The 23,159-nt window shown below is 42.4% G+C and overlaps 1 protein-coding gene across 3 annotated transcripts in view; it reads right to left on the minus strand.

Annotated features, from left to right (window-relative positions):
- Positions 1–3,196: 3,196 nt before the first annotated feature.
- Positions 3,197–23,159, minus strand: part of Ca-beta (Ca2+-channel-protein-beta-subunit) — a 60,116-nt gene continuing 40,153 nt past the window's right edge. Inside the window, exons 1-10 of one of the 3 annotated variants that reach the window (XM_066733247.1) lie at positions 20,381–20,624; positions 17,440–17,988; positions 15,097–15,213; positions 13,441–13,560; positions 13,084–13,306; positions 11,699–11,793; positions 10,431–10,567; positions 10,149–10,314; positions 9,692–10,061; positions 3,197–6,611 (exon numbers count right to left, since the gene is read on the minus strand). In XM_066733247.1, coding sequence (XP_066589344.1) covers positions 6,409–6,611; positions 9,692–10,061; positions 10,149–10,314; positions 10,431–10,567; positions 11,699–11,793; positions 13,084–13,306; positions 13,441–13,560; positions 15,097–15,213; positions 17,440–17,490 — 1,482 coding nt within the window. In that variant the 5' untranslated portion in view covers positions 17,491–17,988; positions 20,381–20,624 and the 3' untranslated portion in view covers positions 3,197–6,408. Of the gene's footprint in view, positions 6,612–9,691; positions 10,062–10,148; positions 10,315–10,430; positions 10,568–11,698; positions 11,794–13,083; positions 13,307–13,440; positions 13,561–15,096; positions 15,214–17,439; positions 17,989–20,380; positions 20,625–23,159 lie in introns of those variants that run through there. The other 2 variants (XM_066733246.1, XM_066733245.1) reach the window with 2 other exon arrangements.

Here is a 23,159-nt window from a genome sequence, read left to right on the forward strand (position 1 = left end):
AACATCGAAACGAGCTCGACAACGTGCTTATCCACGAGCCTTCGGCGTGCAAGTTTTTTCAAAGAAACTCGTCGATTCGTCAAACGACGTTATTAAAAGAATTTATATATATATATATATATATATATATGTATATACATACATGTAATAATTAAAACCGGGTATCATCCGAAGTAATAGAGTTGGCAAAGTATACGTATATTATATAATAGAGGGAATGATGATTGTGTGTGTGTCTGTATGTGTGTATGTGTAAAGGCTCGTTGAAATTTGTCCGGAAAGCACACCGTCTCTGCTTCGTAGCACTCTTCATTCTCACTATAAGAACAATTTGCAACATCTCGTTAATTAATCACTGCAAATCCAATGTCTGAATAACCACACAGCTCCTATCTTTTTCCTTCGTGCAAGCTCTCTCTCTCTCTCTCTCTCTCACACACGCACACACATACACACACACACAATGCTCACGCCTATCGCAACCATTACCATTGCGCAATCATTAATTCGAATAATGGAGCACCTTTGCAAAAGTTTAAACTCTGGAAAGCACGTAGGGCAAAAATAAATAGAAAAAAGTACAAATTAAATAGAGAAACGTGGTTCCAATTTCTTTCCAGAGTTCTTACTGATCGAGGCGCCTCTATCAATAGTTAATAGCAATGTCGTATCGGTATAACTTATCGATAAAATCGTATATACTATAATTCATCTGCATTGGTGCAACAACAATGAAATAAAGTTTTCTCACGAGGAAAACAAACGGGCATGACGCTCCGCTTCGGGGAACGTATATAGAATTTCATAATTATATCGCTAATACAATAATAATAATATATAGAGGGAAAACCTTTGATCCAACGAACCAGCCACGAAAGAAAATTCGCCGAGGCGCGCGCGCGTGTGTGTATGTGTGCGTGTCTGTGCGCACGTGCAAGCGTGCATTTTAAATATTAAGTGTCTTTCCTTGCCTCCCCAGCTTTTCCCTCCCTTTCTCGATCTTTGGTTATTTCTCTCCGTGCTCTATGCGTTGTGTGTATGTGTGTGAGTGTGCTCCAGAGTATACGTGCACTTGGAAATAAGAGTGCGTGTGCGCCCAGCTCGCGACACATTCTCGCTTAATTAATCTCAACAATCGAAACGCGGTCCCATGAAATTTTGCTCCAATTCCTAAAACTCACCGTTCGATTCAAGCTCATAATTGTGCAAGCTTACTCTCCTATGATATAGGACGGTTCGAGACAAATTTCAGATCGATACAAGTTTTGGATCGATTATCGTAAAGAAACATATATATATTTCTCCATTTATATACGTGTCCTGCTTATTCTTACCACGAATGGAATATCGATTGGGAAAAGTACGTAGCTCGAATCAATATAGCAAAGTTTGAACAGGCATTATCTCTGCAATCTTTTCCTCTTTTTCCTGTAAAGTTATACTTTCGACACTACATTATATCGCAGCCAATAATATTATTGCGAAAGCCTTAAGGCTCGAAACAAGGATAGGCATTTCGCGATATACAAGCACATCGAGAGAGAGAGAGAGAGAGAGAGAGAGAGAGAGAGACGGCATTAGCAATTATATATGTATATGTATAAAATGATCCAACGTTGTGGGCTCCTTAAACTATATATATATGTATTGAATGCTCTCGTTAAGAAAAATTCAAAAGAGAAGATGTATACGGTGCTTATTATAGAAAACGCAATTTATTCTTGAGATGTTACAATTTATCAGATAGATTAACAGATTTTTATAAGAGAGTGACGAAGGAGAGGAAAATTTATCGCTAGTGCCTGCCTCTCGCTTTTGGACCTTCCAACCATATGGGGCTGCGCGAGCGCGCGCGCGCGCACGTTCAGTAAACTCGTAAGCGATAATAATATATGTATAATAATATTAATTTTTTTCTTAGAATAAGGTGCAAGCCAACCAATCAATCTTGCATCGACGCAACAAAGTGTCGGAGAGCGAGAGCGCTCTTCTTGTTACAATAATTGCAAATATATTTTATCTTCTTCCCAAAACATTCCTAGCTCTAACATTCTAATCTCGTCTTTAGGGCCTCGCTTTTTCATACCCAGTGACGACGATCAAACTCGTTCGTCTCTTAATTCCTCTTTCTCTCTCTCTCTCTCCCTCCCTCCCCCTCTACATTTTTATCATAGTCTTTCTGTTCCCATTCAAATTGGACTTTGAGTGCTTCCCTCGATTTTCTTAAAACTCTCCCACTCTCTGCCAGCCAGCCTCCGGTAAGGTGAGAAACTACGATTTATATTGTTATAGTTTATCTTATAGTTGGTATGATCTGGGGTAGGTAAACCAGTCCCGGATTGGTTCGAAAATTCTTAGTAGGAGACTCGAGAAGAGAGAGCGTTGATTGCCTCGATTCATATAATCCTTAATCGCTACCAAAGTCTTTTTACTGGTTTTTTCGAAAGTCGAATAGTATTACGTTACTCTATACACGCTTATAGTGAAAAGATTATAGCGGTTTAACGAGAATCGAGATGACTTACGAGTCGCCTGATGTATTTTTCAAATCTATAGTCAAATCCGTCTGATTTACGCGCGTTCACCGCAAGCAAGAAATTCGATCATAGAAAATATTATAAAAATTTCTCTCCTATTGTTCCATTCTCATTTAGTCGAGACTTTTCGAAAGGTATACAAGTAAATCAATTGTTTATTAAACAAATTGCACTTGGTTTACTTTCATTGTCGAGCGTCGTCTTATAAATCGATCGATAGAAGAAATTCGTCGGGGTTCGTTCGATTAGACTCGTTCGGCTTGTCAATGAGTTTCAGTCACTAGTTACCGATCATCTCCTGCAACGTGGATGCATAAAGCTGCTATACGTACGACCAAAGTGAGTGATTTCTGCTGAAACGCGGGCTGCCCTAAACGATCACGTATATATATATATATATATATATATATATATATATATATATATATATATATATAGTAGCGAGATGTCGAGGATTGCATAAAAACAATAAGATACTTATTAATTTTCCGAATCGCTCTTGAAAGGTGGCAAGTGGACCTTTAAACTCGATCCGAAGGCCGACCAATGAAAAAAGAAACTCTCTCTCTCTTTTGTATACTCGCAGAGAAACACTCGCGCGGGCAATACACACACACACACACACACGCATACACCCTTCCTGCTTCGACAACGACATCTCAGTACTGACTTTCAAATTTTATTCAAATATAATACAGTCGGGTTATTTTGTATCTTTTTTCTTAATTCTGCGTATTCCAGTTTCTTTAGAAAGGAGAAATTTGTCGTAGAGATGTGGAAGCGTGAGTACCCTTACGGAGGATCGACCTTGATCGTGTAGTAATAATTATCTAATATTTACAAATTGTTGGCTGCGAAAGGAATGCACGTCCAGTCGCTGTAAGTTTCTCGAAGGTTCGACGAACGACTGGGGAATGACCCCCCTTGAAAATAAACCTTAAACCCTCCATCCTATACTCTGACGCGTTTCGTGGACAAATGGAAAAAGAAAAGAAGCAAACTACTAAAATGTCCAAGCGCCCCTCGCCGTGCCTCTTATAAAATATACCAAGATTAAAACTCGACACTTGCTGGGCGCAGTATCGTAAAAACACTCATCTTCCTCGTGTCTTGCCAAAATGCGTACAACACCCTAAAACTATCATTATTAAACATTTTCATTTGTTCGGTTGTAAAGTAAGCGATACGGCGCGAGTAGTATGAAATTGCGATCCATTCTAGGAAGCTTCGCGTTTCACAACGATGGAAAATTACAAAAAATACAAATTCACCTTTGATGGGGCTGAGAACCTCTGGAAATTTTTTCACAAATTATTACATCTAAGAAATGACTCGTGTATACATGTGACAAGAAACCCCATGTCCTGCAGGGACATCAGAAACCACCACCGCGTTATCTCCCTATCAACAAGAGGATCTTTCTTCTTCAAAGTAATATATATATATATATATATATATATATATGCTACGACAGAGCTTTTCGCTCTGTTGAAGGAATCGTAGTGGCTCCACGTGCCGCTATCTACGTGTGGTTTTTTTGCATATTTTTTATTTAATAAATAATTAAGAATATTTCTTAGGTGCTGTCAGTTGCCACGACGACGCCTTGTACAATTCGCTTCTCAGGCTTCTCCCACAGCTAAAAGGAAAATATTTAATTTTACCATGGACAGTAGAACTTTCTTCTAACCGTAAACTCTATTAACTTTCGCTAATCGTACTGCTAATGTTAGTAACGCGCGCGCGTCTTCATCTTCTTCCTCCTCTCCTCTTTATTTTAATCTAGACCCTGACCAATCTGCGGTAATCTATGATACTCCTCCCTGTTCCCTAAGACTTTGCCTACGTCTGCCATCAATGATAGACTATTTTAGCATATCTCTTATACTTATTATAGTACAGGATAATAGATTTTCAAAGGCAAAATATAGTCGTAGGAATGATAATAATAATAAGTTCTACGAATAACGGAATAGAAGATTGGCTAAAAAAAACTTCCACTGTCTGGAGAATAATTTTATCGGTTTGGCGCTCGTCACAACCAAGAACACGCTCTAACCCAATCGAACGAAAAGTATATATATATATATATATATATAATAAATGTATTTCTTACAGTATTTACAGTATTCTAAGGATTCATCACCGTCTCTATGTAGAGTTAAATTTCGATTGGAATTGTTTGCCGAATCATCGAGATGGAAGTCTCTCTCATTTTATGTTATTTTTCTTACTACTTACGTATACGCGTATTATAATATAAATACACACACACATATATATATATATATATATATATGTGTATATGCATATGTGTATATTTATATATATATATGTATACTATATACACGAGGCGTGTCAAAGTGTGCGTATATTAAAACGCTCGGTGTCCAATTGTGTATGTATATATGCGGAGTGTTTCAGTGTATTTGTGTGTGTCTGTCGTCTCATCGTTACATAGACTCTAAGAAAATGTATAAACAACACAGCGTGTCGCGAAAATCGCGCGCGCTCGCGCATCGAGAGTGAAAACTTTGAAAAAAGTCCGATTGAACGGCATAAAGCCCGCCAGGCCCGGAAAAAGGCTTGGGGGACGGGTGGAGAGCAATGAAATACTCGATGGAAATCTTATCTCTCGCATTGGACCTACTTAATTATTACGCTATACTGTCGAAATATCGTGCTTAACACGTTTTGGCTAATCGGTCGTAGCCGCGGAGAGCTTTGTAGAAATTCTTCGCTGAGCGCCTTATATATATTATAAATTGGAGCCGTTCTCGAAAGTGAGGCTTCGAAGAACGCACTTGATACGCAGAGACGTGGCTCTTGAGGGGGGATGGTAGAGAGCTGGGTGGGTGTCGCGGGGCCGGCCAGGAACACCGTTGCATCGATATCGCGTCGGAGCAGGCCCCAGGGCTCTATTACTTTTCTTCTCTCGCATCATTTCGTCATTCGTGAATTTTCTCCATCGTGCGCGACTCATCATTTCGATCCTCCTCGTTCTCCGCACATGCGACGTACCTCTCTTTCAAGAATGCTCTCGTCGAGCCAAGCTCGTGTCCCCACGGAGAAATTAAACGTGACTCCGCTCAACGGATATCTCGCAGAGAATCTTAACAATTAGGTCAATCGCGCAGCTTCTCGTCCCGTTTACTCGGAAACGATCCAATAATATTTTTCCACAGCATCGCATATTTTTGCGTGCGGATACAAATTAATAATAATAACAATCATCTTGCAATTAACGCAATGGATATAATACAATTGACAATAAAAATTACGAGCACTCGACTTATCGATCTCAGAGAGAGATACAGAGAATCCAGCGATAGTCGGAGTGTCGATAGACAGATAGAAATTCGTGTTTGCCGTTTTAACGTAGCGTGGCATGCAAGCCAACGCGCGCAACGCCAGCGGATCGCAAAATAAAGCATGAAGAAGAGAAGATAAGGCTCGATCGTCTCCTGCAGTAGCATATCCAGTGCTTTGACGAGAGAGAGAGACGTTTCAAGAAAAATAACGCCAGAAGGATCGCGCAGCGCAGCAACTTGGGATGCTGAAGAATGGATCCGCTTGTATCTTCGGGTCCGTCCACAGTGAAACGCGTGCGTTGAGTCCCCTTTTGCAGTCGGTTTGTGGTGCAGGTTCATCTCCCCCTCCTCCCCCCCCCCGTCCCTCGTGCAGAAACGGCGTTGGTCCGTGCGAGACAGAGATTCTCTCTCGAGGAGTCGTCGTCGTCGTCGTTAGTTCGGGCGAAGAGATGCGAAGAGGAGGGTGGGTGGTGGAGCGAGCCCTTGCGAATGCATCATCATAGAGCGGTGGTGCGTAGATGGGGACATCGCTGCAGCGACAGGCCCCGGGGCCCCAGCTCCTAAATGGCGTTGAGGGCGCGCGAATCTTGCTGCTGTCGACGCCTGGACGACGCGTTGCCATACTCCACGCCTCCAACGTAAGATTCCTCCTCGGTCCCGTACTCGTGATCTCCTCTGTCCCCGCGTTCCCTCTCCATTCGCTCCAATCTCGACCTACGGGACCCTCCGCTCAAATGTCCACCGCTGTACGAACCTGTACCTACTCGTACAAAGAAGCAAAAGTCACGCGACCCCAACGACCACCTCCTTCTAATCACTAAAATTCTAGAAATTATCTCTCGTAGATTCTCCAATGCTGCATGCTCCACATTTTACACTAGAATCGGTATTGAACGGAGAGTATCGTATCAGCATCCGGTAGTTCATATCTCGAGAGCTTGCAGCATTCGATCCTTTAAATCGTCGACAGATTTAAGTATCGTATAAACACATGGACACTCGGAAAATTCTGCTATATATATACACACATATATATATACCAGTTGGGTTAGGTGTGTTTAGTAGGAGTTTATAGGTGTCGAAGAGGCTAGACAAAATTGGCAAAATGCACAAAATACACATGCGTACGTGAGAGAGACAGGTCATGCAGGCTTAGCAGCGAGAGGCAAAAATTATTTCTATAGCCAGAGCGAAGGGACCGACATATATACTGTACATATATACCTTTATATATGTATAGTATATATTATACACAGACCAAAAATATACAGAGAGCTTTCTAATTGGAAAATTCGATCGGAGAAATTGCAAGGAGCTTTCTGGTGCAGTCTGTCTGTGATCGAGCAACGCACGAATGGATCTCTTTTTGTCCTCTCGACGCAGGCGATCACGTCGTTAATTATTTCTATCGTTAGGAGCTACGTGGTGTTTGTTTTATTTCAGGACCTATTCTATGTCAGAAGGGACTGGATATAAACGTTAAGTATAACTGAGAAGAAAAAGAAAATGAGCAACCACCACCCATCGAGTAACTATTAAAACTCTTGATGATCACTGGATGCTAATAGAGTTTACCAAATGGAGAAGCTTTATTTATAAGTCTAGAGGATATTTTTCCAATGCCAGAATAGATCCTGCGATTATTCGACAGTGACACTTTTCACTACCTCGTTTAATCCTCGACCCAAATACAGGGTCATCATTTTTCTCCACTAATTTCTCAGTACACTCGGTACATCTTTTCAATCACTCAACAATTACATACACAATTGATTTTGCAAGATTTCTAAAAAAAAGTTGCGAAGCGTTATTCGAGTGGCTTCTCCAGGAGGTAATCTCTATAGCGTGATCCAAATGAGACAATGAGATAAGGGTTAAGTAGTATTGAACTGGGGAAGCAGTGGTGTGCTTCTCTCAGCTGTGAAGAGACCGGATCGGCCCTGCGAATCCGATCCCATGCACGAAATGGCATGAATCAAGGTACTTACAACGCGGCTCGAAAAAGCAGGAGGAAGGCCTGCCTAGAAATTGAGAGGCACGCAAGACACACGGTGACGTTTCAAGGGACTCTCGTGCAATGTGGGCAATCGAGCAGAGCTTGGTTGTTCGCAAAGCTCGCGCAAATGCGTTTACGCGCCTTGACAAGGGAACAGGAGGATGTTGAGAGGGAGAACCTGCAGGAAGTGGAGCCCTGCAGGAGCTCCTAGCTCGAGCCTTTGGCGGTCTTGCTCCCATGGCCACCGTGACCGAACGTGACCTGGCCCTCCTTACGGATCACCCCCGTGGCAGCCACCGCCTCCACCACGGCTTTCAAACCAAACAGAAGACAAATAACCCCGTCAGACTTTCTTAAACCCAACTCTCTCTCTCTCTCCCTCCCTCTCTTTCACACACACTCACACACATACACGTACACAGAATCTCTTCCTCTCTCGATTCTCACAGCACAAATTACGCGACTGAAAAGTCTACAGCTTTTAACGTTAGTCTCGATGCTAAGCTGCACGCGCGTGTGTGTGTGTGTGGAAGAAAGCGAGAATGAGAGGAATTGTACACAGAGCGCAGCGCTAACGATACTAAATCTATTTGATTAATCGTGTTGCAATGAAACTATGTTCTCGACGGAGAAAAAAATATGAGGTACCAATATACGACACGGTAAATGCTAAGAATAAGTTATACCTATTGTTTCGAGTCTATTGAGAATTAGTGAAATTGATTGTTAATAAGCTAGTGCTGAGAAGAAGAGTCCGGGGGAGAGTCTCGATGCTGGAGTTACTGGTGTGCGTATGTATTCCCTGTTTTACAATCCACCGGATGAAGCGTCAACGAGATGAATGGGTAACATTGATGAGCATGAGATTCGTGAAAACATTTCTTTTCCTATTAGGAAATTTTCTGAGCAACATCGCACGACCATTTGTATACCTGCCGAACGATATATTATTTCTTTAATTATTTATTCGTTCGCATATAGGGGAAATGTGACGGGATTTACGGGATTATATTCTCGTCGTCTCTCCTTTTCAAAGGTAACAAAGAAAATAACATAAATATTGATTCATGCAAATTGATCGTGCTGTTAGCGTATGGCGATGCGGGGAGGTTAGTTTCTTACTCGTGAATGATATGAAAGCAAGAAAGCTATAAATGAGAGGAGAATTTTTTATGGCGTACAAGGTACAACTAATCCTTAAATTGGCTTCCCTCGATGAACACGTGGAAACCGAATATGACAAGTGTTGACGTTGCAACCAGATATTCAATTGCATGGCATACGTACAAATATCACATGTCTGTCTACTATATGGACAATGTCCATCGAGTGTACGTTTCCTCGGAATGCAAATATTCTACCGTGCACTGTAAGATAGGTGTGCAGAAAGAACAATAAGTGTTTCTCTCTATATTCTGTTCGGACGTGCAATCGAGATGCATCATTCTCAGAGAGAAATAGTAGTCGCATGCAGCAGGACAATGCGTAACGAAAGAGTGGGTGTGCTTGTGTTTGTGGGTGGTTGGGGGAAAGTACAAGAAAGATGGGTCGTTAGGAGAGAATAAAAAAAATCCTCTACGCGTAGAATATATGCATTCTCGAGGAGTACGTTACACGTGAAGAACGGTTTATTAAAAGCAAAACGACTAGCCTACTGCAAACTCTTTCATTGTATCTTGATTGTGTTAAATTATATAAATTGTAGCTCCTGGAGGGAAACTCGATGCATTCTTAAAGATTTTCGATTCCACAAATTAAAACCAGTCGTTTTGCTTTGGCAACGATATCAGCATGGTCCTACGACAGAGGCGAATAATTTCTATGAGATATCCAAAGTGTACAAATACCTGATGTGACCCGTGGAGCAAGGGCATCCACGGGTGCGTCAGGTGCAGGCATGGCACGTGGTACAGTTGGGATCATAGGAGGATGCGTAGCCCTCCAATAGGCTTCCAGATACTCTGCCACGTGTTCGCAAGCTTCCTCCAACTGATTCTCGTCCAAAATCACGTCAAACATTTCCGGTGGACACTGAGCAAGCTTCTCAGCAGCTACCATCTGAACATTCAAGTGTCTTATCTGTGATTTTCCACGTGTTTTGATAAGCCTCTGCAAAACTTTCGGTGATGAAATCTTCAGGTACACGATCGTCGGTGCCAGACTAGTCTTGGCTAGCTGCGACGGATGGTTTATCGTATCGCAATCGAGAACCACCAACTGAAATCCCATTTTATAGATATAATATAAACCAGTGAAAATGGATGAGTTGCGCGCATGGCGTGCCGAAAGCTCGCTTTCTCTTACTTGAAGTGTCCTGGCCAGCTCGAAAATTCTCTCGATTTCAGCTTGAACCTCCGCTAAACAACTACTCCTACTGGTCGATCTTTCCATGATCGCTCTTTTCGTTGGATTGTTCAGTAGGGATCTTTTTGCCAGAGAGATGTCGGCCATTACCCTCGTAATTATGATTCTAGAAGAATAACACGAGTTAGTTGATGAAAGATAAGTCATGAGAAACTATTGCGAGTCACGTGCTACAAGTATACAAAAATTTCTATATGCATACATGTAAGAATCGTCTCTTACCTTCCCTCGAATCGATGCTTCAAGAAATCAAAAAGTGCCTTTTGCATCATATCCGTGACTTGGTAACCTTTGAGCGATGGACCGACCAACACGACTGGTCTCATCGAGGGTACTACGTCATATGGGGTTGTCGTCTCCTGAAAATCAAGCAGAATCAATTAGTCAAGATCGATCTTATCGGTGTCCCGTTTGCCGGGATCAGCTCCAGGACTTGTCTGACTTACGTAGGACTTGGTGAGCACGGATAGCAAAACATTGAAAACATTGAAAACAGTTAATGATCATGTCGACTCGGGACATGCGACATGTAAAATCTCTATAGGATTACAGTGTGTGTATTTGTGTCTAGTGTATTATTCTATGCTTTACCTAATTTTGTAAAGACTTGGCTCTACTCTTACTACTACGTATATATATATGTATGAATGTATGTATGGGCAAACATGGACGAGGCTAAATTCTGCAGCAGTCAGTCGATATGCACTAGCAGAATACATATTTATATACTATACTCCCTCCTTCCCCCTGTATTCCATATATTTACTACAATATCAACGAACAATCAGGAACATTCCCATTTCATGACAAACTAACAATGGAAATATTTGAACGACGGTAGATATATGCAGGAAAGTTGTCGCGTCATTGAATGCTTGAATGCTTCTCGTTCGATTCAGCGTCTACTGCTGCTAATATACGTGTAATATCATCTGGCTCTTTCTTTCCTCAACGCGTCTTATTACACTCGGCCTCGTTCTGCATTAGCTCAAATATAAACCACTACGAGGAACTCGGTGGCTGATACACATTGCAATCACATAAAGAAAAACTAACAGGTGCATGGACGAACGTGGAGCTGCACTGAGAAACTTCCAGTGAAATGATGAAAGGGCTTATTCGTCGCTTTCTTTGATAAAGAATGAGCCGTGTGATTGTGCGAGTAATGAAAATTGTAAATTGCCACCACATTCATCGTTGCAAGAGCGAGTCGTGCGCGAGATAATTCTGCAGTGTGAAGAGAGAGGCTGCAGGTGCTGCTATACTATACATTCATACGATGTAATATCGATCATGAGCCACCAAATATGACCGAGTGTACGCTTTTAGAAAAATAGAAAAAAAATTCCGATGATATACCGCATATATATATATAATAAACTAATGGAGTTTAAATCCAAGAGAACCAAACCCGGGAATCGATAGTGGACGATCGTGTACGGGGCTTAAATGTTTAAACGACTGGTGGATTGGTCGTTTGGAGCTTTTACCGGCTTTTTGAAGAAGTTTTTCCGTTTCTCCTTGGCCGGTGGAGTGGTGAGGGTAGCTTTGCTCCTTATATTGCCAACACTGTCGCTGTCGTCACCTGCGAAGAGAAACATAATGATCATAAAGGAACTTTGCGATAAACGTACAATAAAAGTCACTTGAAATTCTCGCTTTCTTTTTATTTCCAGGGAAACTAATAATTATGCTCGTGATAAACTATATCTATTAGAATACTAAAAAGCTTTCGCAATGTATGTTTTAAAATGGTCTCTGCTCTGTGTAATGCGAACTAAATCTATAACGCGCGCTATGAAACTCGTTGGTGAGATATGCTGGTGTCGCTCGCGACTAAAGGTACACTGCTGCGACTACTTGAAGCTGCCAGTGAACAATTTCACGGAAAGAAAAGTGACTCTACCCTGCTGCTGTGCGCGTTGGTTGTTGCACTTTTCTTGCCGCGCTTTTCTTTCAGAGATATAGTGAGCTAGAAAAGCATTTACCTATTATACAGGATATATCAGGGAGACTAGGCGAAATTTTCAACGAGCCACGAGGGATGCCCAAGGAAGAAAGAATTTATTTTTCAAATAACAGAGAAAAAAACAAAGGGAAAAATTGTGTTTCATGTTTAAAAAGGATGAAACCAGAAGCTCTCTCGTAGAGCACTTGAATTATGCATTCCCAATGCTCTTCCGATGGATCTGGTGCTCGTCGAAGGATGCTTCGCAACAATACGTCCAAGTACATTTCTTTCTCGTGGTCTTATCCTCGGAACCCACAGCAGATCCAGCGCAATAGAACTGACAAGGCGTAATTCAAGCGCGTCGAGAGAGTGCACGGTATAAAGAATTTAATGTATCCAACAAATATTCTCATGCTTCTGGGATAAAATTAAACTTTACCAACAGAATATTACAAATTGTTTTTTTTTCTTTTATGACGATCCTTTTAAAATTTGACCCAGTGTCGCTTTAACATCCTGTTTATTATATATACTTGTAATATCTCTAGTACTGATAAATGATCTATCTACGAGTGGCGTGGGAAGGAGTGTGAAATGCGTGTTTTCCTGTGGTACTTGGACTGGACAAGGTATGAGAAAGGTGCGTTTTTAGAAATCTGGAAGATGTAGTAGAAGAGTACAATATATAGGTATACAGAGAGAAAGAGAGAGATATAGATAGATAGAATGCCTATAAGGTAATGTCGGTGTGTACGAACGACTTCCGGTCCCGTGGGCAAGGTAATTCGTGGCAATAAAGCGGTTCCCTCGGGAGTAGACTGTCCCTCTTCCCGCTCGATTCCCGTTATCCCGTTTGCTTTGGAAAGTTCGGTGTACAGCATGGAAAGTAGACGGGGGAAAGAGAGAAAGGATGTGCTAGGATACCTGGCGTAGTAGGTGGTGTGGAACCACGTGAGGGCATACCACTCTCGCCAAGGTTCCCCGAGGAGCCTCCGCGCGTCGAGTAAAGACCCTTGCTCCGGGTCCCTTCCCTGGCTGCGCTCGCCTGCTGCCTCAGAGCATCCAGCTTCACCGGGGAAGGTATGAATCCCACGTCGCAGTTTTCTTTCACGAGCCTCCCGATCCACCAGTTGTTGTCGTACTTTTCCTGTGCGATTCAAACAATTCATTTACCAAATTAGTCTTGTCTCCTGTCCACTACATATACATGGATAGTCTGCTGTGTGCGTCTTACCACCTTGATATTTATTCATAATTATATAATTGCACGTAGAGTCTCACCTTAATGTGCAGAAAGTCCCGAACGTTGAAACTGACCGCCGATCCATGAACCGGCGAGTCGTCGTCCACGGACCCATCGTAGCTCACGTTGGTTCTAACCGCGAACGCTACCGGTTTTGTCTGCAAATTATATACATTTTTATCAGCATATATTCTCACTCTTCTGTAACAATAATTTATTTATAGTAGCATATATATGTATTGAGAGGGAAAGAGACGGCAGAGATAAAAGGGGAAGTTTCTGCTTCAGCTGCTTCTTGGAAATTAGTTATGGCGAGGAAGAAAAGAGGAAGAAAAAGGGATATTTCCGAGCTTTCTCTTTTCCCTTCGAGACATCCTTCCTTTCTTCTTTTATTTATTATCACACATGCCCCTTCAAGGTCAATCGATACTTCTGCCTCACTGCTGAACCAACCCAAGCAATATATTTACGATGATAAGCGTGGATCGGCTTACACCATATACATACAATTGCGACAAATTGACGTTGTCCGGAAATCTAAAAGGTTGGTCGATAAATCCTGAAATTTAGGATAATTCTGTCGAGACTCGAGTTGAAACTGTTCACTTTTGCGAATAGAGCATCGCTTGCACGAAACATTCCCCTGGTTGTTCTTTCGATCGGAATGACAAACTATTTGTTAAAACACCAAAGAATGTCGGAAAAATAACAATAAAATTTGAGATTAGCAACGAAATCAGCCAATTTGACAAATAATCTTCATTTATCGGTATACTCGAAATTATACCTTACACAAACACTCTCTTCTTCGTTCACTCGATTGTCCTCATTCAAATGACAGATGTTTCTGTTGCTAACGACATTTATTATAGTGACAATGCGCAGTCACGTTGGATCGATACACACACACACACATATATATATGTATGCTAGTGACAGTGACCAGGCAGCAGTCGATTAATTTGAAACCGCTAAAAGCTTAGTTAGCAGGCATACATATGTATATAGTGCGTAGAGTTTTGTTGATGAAAAGTCCAGAAGGTGCGGACAAACGCGAAGAAACCTGACAACTATTAATATACTCGGTTCTATAGACTAGTTTGCGTGGTGAGTCTATTCCTCAGAATTTTCGAATAATAAATAAAAGAAGAAGCGCCGAGCAAAAACCGATTACAACAGCGTGGAATTTAATGGCTCGCCCTACTTGGCACGCTCTATAGTGCTGTAGTAGTAGTAGAAGCCCTTCCATTATTTTTCTACGTACGTCATCGCGCAAATCAATTTTTCTATTAAAGCGTTTGTCTTTTATTTTTCTTTATTCCTTTCATCAGAATTCAAAGCTACACCGACATATCCCGAAGAGGGGATTTTTAACGTCAATCGAACGGAATCGATCCGCCAAGTTTTTCTTCCACAATCTCATAAATATACTTTTTGTAAATTCAGCGAGTCGATAGATTTTGCAAGCTTGAAAAATGAGGAGAGGGACGGGGAAAAGCGTGGCGGCGATGTTAAAATATTTAGGAGACAAGAGGTCTAAGTGGACGAAAATCGAAGCTGGCCTGGTAGAGCGTGTGTGCTAGTGGTAGTTTGGCTAGCTGAGAGGGCAGGCTTCGGCTGTGGTCGGGGGTGGATCGTGTCCAACGGACGCACACTGACACACTAGCGAGCACCGAGCAGGATCAATGACTCACCCTGGCTTTTTCAAGCTGATTGAGGGCCTGCTTCTCCTTCTCGCGTCGCAAGCTTTCCTTCTCCTCATCCAGCGAAAGATCCGAGCTCGGCTGCGAGTAGTTCGAGTCCGCCGAACCCTGAAACATCAAAGATGAACAATTATTATTACACAGGCTCCTCGTAAGCCTCCACAAAACTCCCCTCCTATTCTTCCCCGCTATATCCAAATTAAATTCAAGTTCCAACATTGCGATTATATATAGCTTCGTTTCAAACAGTACTCTCAAACGCGGCTGAGCGAAACATATACTTTTCCATTTTGTGCCGATTATGCAAGATTGGTAAAAATTCTTCCAAATGGTTTGCAAAAATTGTGAGAACTGCGAAAGGGATTACTTTGTGGAGAAGTGTGAAACTTTTGTCTATATATAAATATATATATTAGAGGAAGCTATAGGCTAGATGAATCCTATTGGAATAAAGTAAAGAGATCCCTGGGGAAAGATTGAAAGCTATGGCCAATCGACGACTAATTAATTCCCATTTACGTTTAATTGGTCGTATCGGCTTGGATTCGTCCATGCTGATATACGAGAATCTTCGTCGTTATTGGGAGACTAAACAACAAACGCTATCGTGATTTTTTCATTTTATTTTAAATTAACCCAACCCCACTGTGCCACGTGTATGTATGTATATATATATATATATATATATATATATATACGTACGAAGGTGGTAGCTACTAATTAACCAATTTTCCTAGAGTAAAATCTGCATAAATTTCATCTGGTCAAACGCGTACGAACGATGTGCGTTAACTCGTGTTGCCAGTACGACGGTGCTCCAAGATTTTATATCAAAATTTCAGCTTCAAATAGTCAACTAGACAAAAGGTCGATATACAGGCACTTTAATAATTTTAGAAATAAAAAATACTTTGAATAAGAAATTATTAGCATCATTTTCCTGAATAAAGTTTGATTGGAACAAACTGGGAATTTTTCTTTTCTTTTTCAACGAGGCTTCACGATTACCATGAGATCTTTTAAACAGAATTCTTTATCTTATGTAAAAAAGGATCTTGAGGGAATCGTTCCTTCTCTTTTTAGATTGGCCACGGTTAACTCACTCGTGTTTACCGGTCACGCGCATACATGTTCGTTTCATCAACGTGAATTTTCAAATGAAAATATCTCCCACGGTATAAATGATTTAATAAAATGATAAATCAAAACATCCTTTTGTTGCAAAACTCTTGAGACGACGTGCTTTCAAAAATATGTAATAAAAATGGCTGGATCCATTTAAAAAAGTTCAATTTAACAATAATGTTTATTTATTTAAAGAGTTTACATCTTTTTAATTTTACATTTTATTCAAAGCTCGACGCTGGCCACTTTTTATTAAAAGAATTTTTTTCCTACTTTCAAAAATGATGAAAAAGGCCTAAAAAACATGTGGAACGTTAGGCTGAAAAACCTGTACGTGTATAAACTACCGTCGAAGGATGATCGATCGTTCTCCGATTGGAGGATCAATAAGCATGCTGCAGCGTATAGGGGTGAGCTAATTAACGCCTCGGATCCAATTAAGCGCATGCTTCCAGCCAGAAGTGCGAGCTTAATTGACACGTGGGAGATCGATAGGTTCCTTATAGTATATACGATCCTTCCACGTATAGGTATATTTAAATCAAGGTCAGCCATCATCATTTGCACGGGGACCTTTGAGAATAGTCAGTTCATCTCATCATAATATTTCTCTGTACGTGCAAATTATACCCAGAGACTCACAAATGTTATTATTACACAGTATACAGGTGTGTCGTTTGATTTTATCGCGAGAGGACAATTTGGTATACAGTTTTAAGACTCTATATAGCGTGCTGGAAGAATACGCTAGACTCGATACGTTACAACGACTTAATCTCCTCGGTTTACAGAGAAAATCAAGATTATTCGTGAATGAAGGAAAGAAAAGACGAGGGATTTTCGGGGAGTAAACGATGCGTTTTCTCTGCTTTTTTTCGTCACGGGAGGAATTCGCATGGTCGGAGGGTCGTAGTAGCCATGCCAACGGCCCCTTCGCATCTGTATTTCTATATAGTATCGTTATATACCTTCCAAAGTCCTCTATCTCCCTCCCTCTCACTCTCTCTCTCCCCGACAAGACTGAGATTCCAATGCAAACCAACTAATTCTCTGACACACGTGGAACGGAGAAAAGAGGTGAGAGCACCTTGACGAAGCAACGGACTAAGACAATAGTCGTTACTCTTGTCGGTCGAGTGAAAGGCGGTAGAAAAATTGTGTTCATTTTGCAGAAGAGAGTGTGGCTGAGGTAGGAGGGGGGAGGGGTACCTGAGTGAAAAGCTTGTTGTAGCCAGAATTGTGTTGATTGTATCCGATCATCGCCGAGAGAGCCGCCAGCGCCGGGCGCCTTAAGGGCCTTCCTGCGGTTCCTGCGCGCTATGGCTGACTCTGCGAACAACTTCCGGTCCCCGCACAAGCTCCAATTCCTCGTACGCCGATCGGGCGGGCCCGGCAATCTCGACAATCTAGCGTTACCGCATCTTTCCACTTTTCTCTCAACCGATTTTCTCCTAGTCGAGAGATTGGCCTGCGATAAAAAAAACTGCACACAACTAGGCCATAACGCTGGTCGGCGGCGACGGCGACGGCGGTGACCTTGGTGCGAGTCTCCCCGACTTTTTGCGCTTCCTTTTGCAAGCCATCCAAAAACTCAGGGGGAAAGCGAATCAACGGCTGCTGCCTCCTGCTGCGCATCCACTACCTCCGTTCCGTTCATTCCGGACCACCTCTTCCGCCACCCACTACGCATCCTCATCTTCTCCCTCACGCACCCAGCCTTTGCCAAACAGTCCGACTCACAGCATTCGTCTTCTTTCGCTATATTTTTTCATCTTTATTAACGAACAATCGACTCTACTCCCATAACAATGAAACCTTCATACCATCCTTTGTTTTCAATACAATATATATATATATATATCTTTATAAGAGTCACGAGTTTATTCTTGGATCGTAATAAAGAAAATTTAAATATCGATCGCACGCTGGATGATATAGATATAGAATATATATATATATATATATATAGTACGTCGAGCGTAATCCGTCTAGAAGCATGGACATCGCGAGCGAAGCATAAAACACTTTGGATATTTGACGATTGATCTTGCCGCGCGACATGATATTCTCGACGCGCGCGAGACCACGCAATGTCTCTTAGGACGAGGAGGAGGAAAAAAGTGGGAATTGGATTAAAGTAGGAGGCAGTTACGCTTAAACACGTCGTCGCGCAACAGCCCCCTCTCCCCCGATCTTTCTACTTGGATAATTAATTAACTTGCGGCGCAAACAAGCAACGATTCCATTATCCACGCCGGTAAAGCGCCTTGCGGAAAATGCAATGGTTCGAGTAAACGATCATTTTATTGCAACGCGCAAAAAGCTGCGACCTCGTGACCCTATTATTACACCCTTTTACTATCTCGCAGCCAAGATCAATGATGAAATTTCAGAATGAAACGAAAACTTGCGAGAATACGAGGCAATGTTGTAAATGGGCCTGTAATGACCGACTACCATGAAAATGGGTCACAGCGACATCGATATATCTATACAAACCTACGAGTTTAGTTGGCAGGCACAACTTTCGAGATAGCGATTCGATTCCACGGGGAGTAATCAAAAACTTACTGGCTATTATCTACCAGATGTGCGCTCTTATGTTCTTCTTTACAGTTTTCCACGGAGCCTCTAAACTTGCACTACTCTCGAGTATCGTATAGAATATAACGCGAAACGATGAAGATTGATTTTGTTCCAACCGAAATTTCATCGTTTCTTCTCTGGAGGGAACAGGAGAATATTTCGAAGGAAGAAAATCTTCTTCGATCATTAGGATCCTGCTCGGCTCGCTCCTCGTTTTGAGTCGCGCAGGGATTACAGGCGCGAATGAATTTTAGGGGAGGGGGGATGATATTTAGGTCCGGTGATTTCAATGCCTTCTCACCGACACAACCACTCCTCGGATTTCGTAGACTCGCAAGTTTTCAATTTGCAAAATTTCCAGCCGCGCGCGGTTCATAGCTACGCTCTGCAAAACGACCCAGTTAGCGTGCTTCGGCATCCATTAAACGCGTTGTATATGTGTGCCACACTCCCATACACGCAATATCGAATGCCAACCATGTGGATGTAATGCAATTATACTACTATTACAGGCGCAGGTTACACCGCGTACGACAAAGTTGAACTTGGGCCACCGCAGGCTGCAGTCATGGTCAACAAATGCGACTCCGACTAATCAAATTCCCCATTGATCCTCCTAAAATCATCCACTTGGCTCATAATCCTCACGCGCGTACACCGCGTCCCTAAAATTTCAATTAAAACACAGCTATATACGTATAGATGCTGTATATACGTTCGATAAAACGACCGGTCAAACATTCGCGAATTTCTCCCCCCCCCCCCCTCTCTCTCTCTCTCTATCGGCCACTATTATTATTATCATCCGTCTAGCCTGCAGGAAAGAGTTCGGCCAGCGACTAAAGTCGACTCATCCGTTGGAGAGTTCGGTGACCCGTAAAATAGGCACGACCGCGTGCCCCCATCTCCTAACGAAACCTCCAAATCGATTAACTCGTACAAACTTCGTAACGGCCAAAAAATATAGTACGAATGAAACGCTCGGAAATTCGATCAAACGTCCCGGCATTAATACTTCAACATCCAATGTGGATCGCGTAAAAATATCTCCTCTTTAAGCACACACCGGCCCAAAACTAATAAAAACTTTGCTCTCTTTCAATTTAACCACTCTCCAATTGATCCAAGGATGATTCACGATTATTGCTTGAAAAAACTCTTCGATTTCGGGGAATATCGCAATTTTATATTCCACATGCAGCGAGTCTCCTTTGCACAATAGTCCGGTAGAATTTAGCTCGGAGTCTATGAAATTCTATAACGTGTATATTGGTAGAGCACACTGCCCCCTTCCGTTCATTGACATTCACGCTAGAGCGTAGCATTGATCTCTTTGACACAAGGAAAAAAAGTGGAAGAAACGAGAAAAGTGCGTGAGAGAAGGGGACGACGTTTTGCAGTTAGAATCGTTCTCGAGGAACACGACGATCGCTCAGAAGGTTTCGCTGGATAACGAGAAACAAACATGCCGGCGTAGATGGTATGAAAATTTCACAGGAGCCCCACCGCTCTTCTCTATAGAAAACATATATGTGTATATATATATCACACGATCCCGAATTACCCCGAGTGCCAGATACACAGTTGCCGAATTCAGCCACTCGCTCAGCGTAATACGGATCCTTCCACAGGATCTTCGTCAACGCGTAACGCGTTCCTCGTATTTTCCTGCCGAAACGGGACACTTTTGCGACAATGTCGACCCGGAAAGCCGATAAGTAAATTCTTTCTTAGACTCTGACGGAAGAAAAACGTGTAGTTGGCGAGAAACTTGGCGTTCCCTGCGCGTATATCGAATAGGAACAGAACGGTCAACCCTGAAGAGAGTGTGCAAGAGCCAACCGAGTGTCACTCGCTTGACTCACCGACGCTGACTGAGAAGAGAGACTGTACGTGGCGCAAGCGTTGCCAGAAAGGGGTACTTTGCCATCCGCACGATGCCTCCCATTCCCACTACAGGATACGTGGAAAGAGCTTGATGGTGGGGGGTGAAAAATATCCCTCTCTGGTAACACCTCGTGGCGCTAGTGTAGCGACCAACCACGTTCCCAGAGTTAGTCCTTAGCGAGGAAGGAATGCAAGGTTTTTCTTGGCAGGAAAAGTATTGTCAACAGGGATATATGTAGAGAAACGCGAAAATTGCATCTCTCTCTCTCTCTCTCTCTATAATAATAATAATAATATTATTGCATTTTTTCTGGAGAAAAGAGCGTGTTATCGGTTTTCGAAGACGAGTGACTGGTTGGTCGAGATAGTAGAGAGCGAGAACCGCGAGAACGGGGCCGTTAGTGGGCGAATTGGCCGCGTGGTGGCGGTTCCGAAGGCGCCTCGACGACACCACCCCCTTGGACTATATCGATCCGAGGCCACCCCCGAGCCAACCAACATTGGCCGTTCGCCTTCGTGCGGTTCAACGCTGCTCGCCGTACTTTTGCCACTTTCCTCGAGGTCCACTGGCCGGCTAGGCCAGTGCACTCTCTCCGACAGCAACGTGTCCTATGAACCCTCGTCGCGCGCCTAGGAGACCGATCGTTTGCCCCGCTGCTCCATTCCCATACTACGGCCACCTTCCCCCACCACTCTGCACTCCTCGATTCAGAAACTCGGACTACGTATCGAACCACCGAGCGCACACACCGCGATTCCTCTCTCTCTCTCTCTCGCTCTTCTTTCTCGAGACCCTTGTACTGTACTGCCAGTGCAGTGTGTTGGTAGATCACTTCCCTTCCTTATCCACTGGGGATCTTACCCCCTCCCCCTTCCCCAACCCCTAGGCACAGACACTCGATTTATATAGATAGTTCGTCTCGTACACCAGAGCTAACGAATCTTGGTCCTCGGATTGATTCTTCCTACCCACATTACTGTATGAAATAAATTTTTCGAAACGAGTACCAGAATATTTATCTTGATTCTTTTATAAGAGCAAAATTAATTTTTGTTGATAAGTACTGTTAATTGACGGAGGAACTAGAGAACGTAGGGTTTTTTTTATTATTCTATGCTCAGACTGTGGAGTATAATTGATATTGTTCCAGGGCGATTCACCTGTTATATGTATCGTCGATATCGAGCATGCAGTGCAAAGGTTATTTTCGTCAAGCCATCATCCCCTACCACAGCAATCGCATCGCAACCCCTTTTATATTCTAGCTTCCACCTTCTTTCGCTATCAACCTATAAAACTGTCAGCTGATGTTTTTAGAGGGTTCTCATAGTGGAATGGATAACGATATCTCCCAGTTAGTCGACCGAAATAGCCCTGACCCCTTTCTCCTCTAACTCTCCATAGTATTGTTTAGTCGAAAGTAAGGGAAACTGGACTAGTTGTGGCTGTGCCATGGAATGTTTTATCGAGAGAAGAAAATAAATGGAGTTTGCAAACATTCTTCTCTTTCCTAACGTATCGAGTGTCAAACGCCTTCGTCCCTTCATTTTCTTGCTAGTTTTGGTCCGCGTGTCTAAGTCCTTTGGACGATTAGCGATATTACCAAAAAGTGGGTTAGTCGATAAATTTCATAAACTGCTGGCTTTGGATTACAATTGACATGGATAAGGGTGTGGAGTGTGTTTGTCTGGTGCATGCAAATACGCTCTGCTGCACCTTTCACACACACACACACATATATATATATATATATATATGTACATGCTCATAGTTGGAGAAACCTTCGGCGATAATGAATTTTCAACGAGTTTATCCAGTTCGGGTTTGTCCAAGAGAGTCTCTCGAGGAGAGTGTGTAGGTACTTGGTACTCGGCGCGTGCATTTGGAACGAGCCTCTGCCACATAGTCTGACAGCTGTTAATACGTTTACGCAAATGCAGGCCTCTGCGGTGATATATATATATATATATATATATACGTAATTCTTCTCGAGCACTTCCTTTCTCGATCACGTGGGGTCAAAAGCAAAAATAAATTTCAAGCTTATTACATTCTTCGAATTTTTCCACATTTTCTTGCATTTTTATTCTATTGCCTTTTTTTTCGATTTTTCTTATTACAGAGCCTTGCTGAATGTATATATATATATGTGCACAGATTTCGACGACGATGCTGCAATGGCAAGCAGATCGAGTTTTCCTATTGCCAGTAGTTGCTATATTCACTGGTGAACAGGCGCGTGATTACAGAGCAAACTCAGTCACGGCAGAGGCAAACACATAAGCTTATTTGTAATTATCGTTAAGGAATTTCGAGCGGAACCCAAGGAGACCTCGATAAATATCTGGTAAAATTTAAATGCTTCTCGGTCAAGAAAACGGTTTCCTAATCCATCCTGATGACCACGATGAATTTCTGTCTTCGAAGGACGACGCTGCTATTTTAGCGTAAATAT

Source organism: Prorops nasuta, unplaced genomic scaffold, assembly GCF_024137725.1.
Source record: "Prorops nasuta isolate Cenicafe-Biocafe unplaced genomic scaffold, Cenicafe_Pnas_1.2 PNAS00010, whole genome shotgun sequence".
NCBI classification, from domain to species: Eukaryota; Metazoa; Arthropoda; class Insecta; order Hymenoptera; family Bethylidae; genus Prorops; species Prorops nasuta.